Source organism: Centruroides sculpturatus, unplaced genomic scaffold (assembly GCF_000671375.1).
Source record: "Centruroides sculpturatus isolate CEXI.00-Female unplaced genomic scaffold, Cexi_2.0 scaffold1691, whole genome shotgun sequence".
In the NCBI taxonomy this organism is placed as follows: domain Eukaryota; kingdom Metazoa; phylum Arthropoda; class Arachnida; order Scorpiones; family Buthidae; genus Centruroides; species Centruroides sculpturatus.
In genome coordinates, this window is record NW_019386061.1 from 117204 (window position 1) to 124073 (window position 6870).

The window sequence follows — 6870 nt, forward strand, 5'->3', positions numbered from 1 at the left end:
AGAATAACTTTGTCTAACTCTTCCTTAGAGTTCATGGAAATTATTGTAGGCAGCCTCCAGAGGTTAGTAATGCAGTTTTGAAAATTATCCCAATTTGTGATGCTAGTGATCTTTTAACTGCAGCTCGCTTTGCCATTCTTTACCGTGGTCATGATATAGTTATGGTCACTGGCTGAGATGAGGTCCATAGTACTGCACTCCACTTCCTGATCTAAGCAAACTGGGGTTCCCCAGACACATTCACCCAACTCTTGCCTCTACTAGTGGAAAAGGTGGGCAGCGGGCTAACATTCAGAGAGGTCAAGTCAAACACTGCCATGAACTCACAAAGGAGGTACTCCCTTGGGTCTTCCACTGGGCTATGCCAGAGGTGCGATTTGGCATTGAAGTCGCCCAACAGTAGAACCGGGCTGCCCTTCAGACAGTCCAAGGTCTGACTGAGGATATCCAGCAGTGGCCTTAGATTATCGTCAGGTGAGCAGTAAAAGGAGATAATAAATAAGGGGTCCCAGGGGGTATCCACCCTGACAGTGGTGTAGTACTGATTAGAATATTGGGTCACCAGTTGAGCCGTGAGACCTTTGTTATAAATAACAACACCAGTCTTGGTCGTATAGTTGTTACTAGAGAGGGTAAGAACCTTGCCAGAGCCTAGCATGGCCACTTTCCCATTCACCACATAAGGCTCCTGAATATCTAGAATATCTATGTCTCGATTCAATGCCATTTGGAGGGCTTCAGAGGATGCGGCTTTTGACTGCTGCAGGTTAATTTGTAAGATTCTGAGATTATTCATGTTACTGCCATAATGGTTGTCTTCCATGGGTGGGTGATTAAGACCGGAAATGGTTGCTTGGACGGCTGTCAGCATTACTCGTAGTGTATAGTTCTGATTTGGTTTGCTTTGTAGCGTTGTAAAATCGGGCCGCCTTTATTGAAAGCATTATGATCAGTTGTAAGAGCTTTACTTTCCGGTATCGTTTTATTAAAATTCCTACAGTTTGAACATATTCAAATTGTTTCAATCTTTTTTCAGATTGGGGCACTCTTTAATCTTGTGTTTTTTTGCGCAATGGGTACATTGTTGTTTCTATGTACACCTGTTGAAGTGTGCCCAAAGCCTGTACAGTTACAGCATCTAATGATGTCTATATAATCGTCAATTACAATCGAGCTCCACCCCAAATAAATTCTTCCTTGCTGCATTAGGATGTTTCGGGTATCTGGTCTCTCACTCAAGACCGTGTAGGTCCGTTGGTTCCTGCCTTTTGGGTGGAAACTATGAGAAACCTTAGTTGTGTCAATGAACTCCTGTTCACTGATTCCCTCTTGGATCTTGGCATTCTGATTATATATGTCTTTTATTAGGTCTGCCCCCTCCGAATTGGTTGGGACATTAAATAAGATAATCTTTGGGGATTTCTTCTTCTTTTCAATAAGTTTTATTTTGTCACTAAGAGCCTCTTTCAATTGCACCGCCTTTTTTAAGGCTTGCAGGTCATTATCCTCCAGTACCTGGATCTTGATATCTCCCTCAGAGAGGGGTCTTATAGTTTTGATTTTTATCCCCAATTGTTTGGGGTCCACATGTCTTTGTAAAAGCTCTAGGGTTTCCTTCGGAGTAGGAACTGGCTCATTAGGGTTTTTAATAGCAGAGACGATAATCTCGTGATTATTATTCTTCGGATTTTTAATACCTTCTAAGGCCGCTGATTTTTTTCGCTATCAGTTTAGTGGTGTTACTTATAGGGCTATGATAATGTTTAGTAACCTCAGCATAGGTACCTATACTAGGTTGTTTATCGTTTTTAGTAAGAGATTTGACACGCTTCCTTAATTCAAGAACCAGACCAAAGATCTGGTTCGCTGCTCAATGCATTTTGATAGCCGCCTCTTTAACGGCAGCTCTTTCCTTGAATTTCACAGAGACGTTTGAATTAGCAGGGATGTTAGTAAGGATAATTCCAAGTTGCGAGTTAATGTTAGCGGTCAGGTCTTTCTCAGCAAAGCTGTTGTTGGACAAAGCACAATCCGTGACCTCCGCCATGACAATCACAACACAGACACAATATGCCAAGAACAGGCCAAATTTATAAACGAATGATATATTACGCTTGGGTGCATGAAAAACGCGACCCGAAAAACGGACAAAAAAGCATTTGAATTAGGGTCAGATAGGGTAACTGACTTGGCCACGTGCTAAGGTCAATGACCTCTGGATCCTTTGTGCAGCACCAAAGTTAATATAATTATATTTCAAAAACTAAATCACCGATCGAGTCCAAATTTACAGGATAGATGGAGGGCAAGGTGATAAAGGTAACACCTGAAGATTGTTCACTTCTGCGGCCTGATAGGCCCGCACAACGATCCGAGGTAAAAAACACGTTGACCACGAAAAAACAAGGACCGGTTGCCGTAGATAAAAACGGAAGACGTCATTTTAAAGATCATTAAAATCCGATTAAAATGATATGCTGGAAGTCCGCTTATCGGCGGAAACAGCCCGGAAAAAGTTGCCGGAAAATCTGGAATTTTCGGGTTGCGTAACTTTTGATCCGCTTCATTGATTTGGAAAAAAACTGACACCAAACGACTGCTGATGAAGAACGTAATCCAACAATATATATTAATCCATATATTGATGAAAAATGACGGCGATGGAGCAATCTAAAACTGGAGCACGTACACACACAGCTTACCAAGTTTGCGACCTAGATGGCGCTCTTGTCTGCTATAGACAGGAGGAGGTAAAAGACAAGGCCAAACTCAACGGTATAGCCCTTAGGATGAAATGAAAGAAGAGTAAAGGTGGAAGGGGATGAGGGTGAAGGTGAGGTAAAGTGGGATAGAAAAGAGGAAAAGAGCAACCTTGGACCCATGGGCTTCTTGCATCGCCTTTATTGAACAATAACACAAAAATACATGGAATACGTAAAGCAAAAATGATTACAAATTAATGAGTGAAAGTAACATACTAAACGCGGTCGAGATATACAGTACAAAATAAAATACATTAAAGTGGTTACATACAAAACAAACCAGACATTAAACTTAAAACAGTACATACACAAGCAGAAGATAAGGCTGCAACAGGTGCAAATAAAAACCCAGAGCAAAGGTAGGGTACAGAATATACAGGAGTGTACCGTCAATGATACAGTGTGAAGCAATACACAAAAGAAGAGTTGCAGCCCTATCTCGGGCGGCGCACAGCCAGGTAAGTCCGTCGGGCCTGCTGAGAGCCCAAGAACAATACAGTGAGGCTTGTGCCGGGAGCTGGGAACACAACACGAGCACTAGAAGAACTGTAGAAGTAAGCGCCGAGCACAATAGTAGATGAGAGCTAGTCCAAAATGCCTATGTCTTTGGCAAAGTTCCTAAAGGCATCAAAGATGTTACTGTTCTTCGTCAGAGTGTTTAAAGTGCAGAGCCAATGCACCTTATTGTTGTAGACAGCGTCAATCAGAAGCCTACGCTGATTGGAGTGGAGTGGGCAGTGGAAAATAATGTGATAGGTGTCCTGATCCTCATTGAGGTCACAATCACAAATCCCATCAGTCTTGTTGAGGAACCTTCTTAAGTAAGTCTTTAGGTTGCCATGCCCGATGAGCAACTGCGTAAGCTGGAACGTAATGCTATGGTGGGGGTAAGAGGACTTGGTTGGAATGATAGGAAAAAAGTTGTACGTAAGCCTGCCAGTGTCACAAGTATCTCACCTTTGTTGCCAGGAGTTCAGCATGATACTGTGGATACTGTGCTTGATATGCGTGAGGCTAAGCTTGTTGTAGGAGACAAGTCCATTAGTCATTGGTGCAGAGCGGGCAAGAAGGTCAGCCCTCTCATTGCCGACAATTCCCGAGTGCCCCTTAACCCAGTGAAAAGACACATTGACATTAATGCTTTGCAGAGCAATGATGGTGTTGAGGCTCTCATTAACGATGTGGAGGCAGTTATTAAGCTTCATGAGCTGCTGAATAGCTATTCTGCTATCACTGAATATGTGGAAGTTGTTGACCATAAGGAGCTGACAATTATTCTTAATCCATTGTAGGGCGAATAGAATGGCCAGAGACTCAGCCTGGTTATTTGTGCAATGCGAGGCAAGCCTCCTTTGCAGCTGGTGGAGACGATGCCTCTTGTAGGCGACAAAGGCACAGCCAACATCCGTGTCACTCTTACAACCATCGATGAAGATTCTAATAGAAGAGTTGTTGGTGATGGTAGTGTTGGTGTCATACTGAATAGAAAAACCAGAGTGAATTGGAGGAGCATCATACACTTTTTCAATACCATTTGTGAGGGCGAGTTTGCCTATGCTGAGTATATCCTTGCTGAAGTTGTCGTTGGAGACCATCTGATTAAATTGGCTGGAGGTGATCTTATTATCAGTCAATTTGAAGATGTTATACCTGATGAAAGCCTCACGGACCTTGAGGTCGATAGGTAAAAGGTTGCACAATACAAGAAGAGCCTCAGTAGGAGCGGTCTTATATGCCTTAGCTATAGAGATAGCTGACAACCTTTGAATGGAAAGAAGCTTCCTCTTGATGTGCACTCTGAGTGCAGAAGAGCTCCATATCTCCACCCCGTAGAGAATGACCGGCTCTATTGCAGCAGTGTACAGTATCCTGCTAGAGGATGGGCTGTACCCCCGGTGGTTCCTGCATATCGATTTTAGAGCATTGGTAATCTTGGTAGCCTTTTGGTAGATATAATACACATGCTCAGTACAGTTGAGCCTGTGGTCGATCAATATACCCAGGTATTTCACTGAAGTAACGTTCTTAATTTTTATGTTCTGAAATTTAATACTGGGTCCTTTCTTTAGGGGATTGGCCTTGGAAAAAACAATTACGTTGCACTTATTATAGTTAATTTTGAGTTTCATCTTCTCGCTCCAGTTTAATATGTTGCCAAGTACTTTGTTTACCGTTTGTTGTAATATCTCATGGTTAAAGTGGCTCATCAGGAGTACTGTGTCATCCACGTACCCCTGAATGAGCACGTTATGATCCCTGGAAATGCTGGACTGAAGCATGAGCAGGCCGTTGTACAGTATATTTCATAGAAAGGGGCCAGAGCGGGAGCCCTGCGGACAACCCCTGTGGATCTCCTTGCGCAGATGGATGTTGTTACCAGTTTTAACAGTAATGTGCCGGTTGTTAAGGTAGGTCTCGACCAGATGATAAATATTCTTAGGGCAATGATCCCTCCTCAAATTGTACAGAATAGCTGGTTACCAAGCGTGGTCGAAAGCCCCTTTGAAGTCAATAGAGACCATTATAGTGTGGTTATTGTTATTTCTAGCCTCCTTGATGTGGCTGCAGATATTGTCAATGGCCCCAATAGTACTTTTTCCCCTCCTGTACCCAAATTGCCTGTTACTGATGAGTTTGTTGTATTCATAATGGTGGATAATTCTGTTGATTACAAGAGAGTCCAGCACTTTGCCAATAATAGGCAGGAGGGAGATGGGACGGAAGTCAGATGTTGTAGGAGGTGTGCTGTCCTTGCATTTGGAAATGAGCTTTATTGAAGCCTCCTTCCAATTAGATGGGAAGTATCTGAGCTCAAGACACTTATTCATTAGGATGCTGAACGTTGTTGGTATGGCATTGAAGGCCAGCTTGGCCATCTTGGAAGAAATATTATCCAGCCCTGGGGCTTTGTGAAGTTTAAGGTTGTGAAACTCCTTTGCTATTTCGGTGAAGGTGAAATTAGAATCGTGGGAGTTGATGTAGTCCTCCTTGAGGCTTCTCCTTACTTCTTTGTGGTAGGTATTGTCCTCGTCTGTGTTATCATCAGGAAATAATTCATCAATATCATCAAATAATTCATCAATAATTCATCCTAATTCAATAATAAGGAAATAATTCATCAATAATCTGAGATATCGATGAGATGAATGTAGCAATATAACACACCACTACGTAAATATAAAATCCTTTGCGAAAACTCACGACAGACAGGAGCACAAAATCAGTCAACTTGCTTGCTTGACGACTCAGGTCTGCTATAGACATGCGTCCGAAAGAAGGAAGGCTGTCACCAGACTTAGTTATGGGAAACAGGGAAAAGAGAGGGAAAGTAGTGGGGAGGAAGGGATATGGGCTAGGAAGTGGGTAGAAGGGAGTGGGGTGAGAGTGCAAGAGGTGAAGAGAAGAGTTAAGGGTGGGGATCTCATTGGTGTCTTGCATCGCATTTATTTAAAACAATGACAATATAATTATATGGACCAATTTGGTCTGAGGTACCAAGTGGTTACCTGGTACAATACAAAAGTACCCGACTACATTACCATTATTACCCTATTACATTTCTATATTTACACTATACCTTTTTCCTAGCGTTGAAGTGCTGCTTCTATGCAGGGTCCGCTTTTTTGCATTCCCTTCTCCATTTGGTATGGTCCAATGCGTTGTCCGGCGTGACGTTTACCCTCCTCATGTCATCTTGCAGTCAATCCATCCACCTCATTTTGGGGTGCCCTCGGGGTCATCATCCAGGTGGGCTTAGTTGTAATGCTCTCTTTGCTATTGAGTGTTCATTACTACGAATGACATGGCCATACCATCTGAGTCTTGCTTCTCGCATCTTTTCAGATATAGGGGCCACTCTCATGATCTTACGGATGTTTTCATTCGGGATGTGGTCAAGTCGGGTAAAGCCAAGACACCAGCGGAGCATCTTCATTTCCATGGTATGGAGAATTTGTTCATGGCAGGTGCTTGATAGCCAGCATTCCGACATGTATAGGGCCACTGGGCGGACAACAGATTTGTAGATTTTCGCCTTCAGCCGGGTCTGCATACGATGGTCACAGAGGTAGCCAGTGCATGGTAGCCACTTTAGCCAGGCTGCATTGGC

General features: G+C 43.1%; 2 protein-coding genes across 2 annotated transcripts; both read right to left on the reverse strand.

Moving 5' to 3' along the window:
- Positions 1–211: 211 nt before the first annotated feature.
- LOC111613379 lies at positions 212–871 on the reverse strand. Its single transcript, XM_023354725.1, has one exon. It carries the CDS (start codon positions 869–871, stop codon positions 212–214), a length of 660 nt encoding a protein of 219 aa, XP_023210493.1.
- A 2844-nt stretch (positions 872–3715) lies between these two features.
- On the reverse strand, positions 3716–5041 carry LOC111613380. The gene has a single exon (XM_023354726.1). It carries the CDS (start codon positions 5039–5041, stop codon positions 3716–3718), a length of 1326 nt encoding a protein of 441 aa, XP_023210494.1.
- Positions 5042–6870: the final 1829 nt, after the last annotated feature.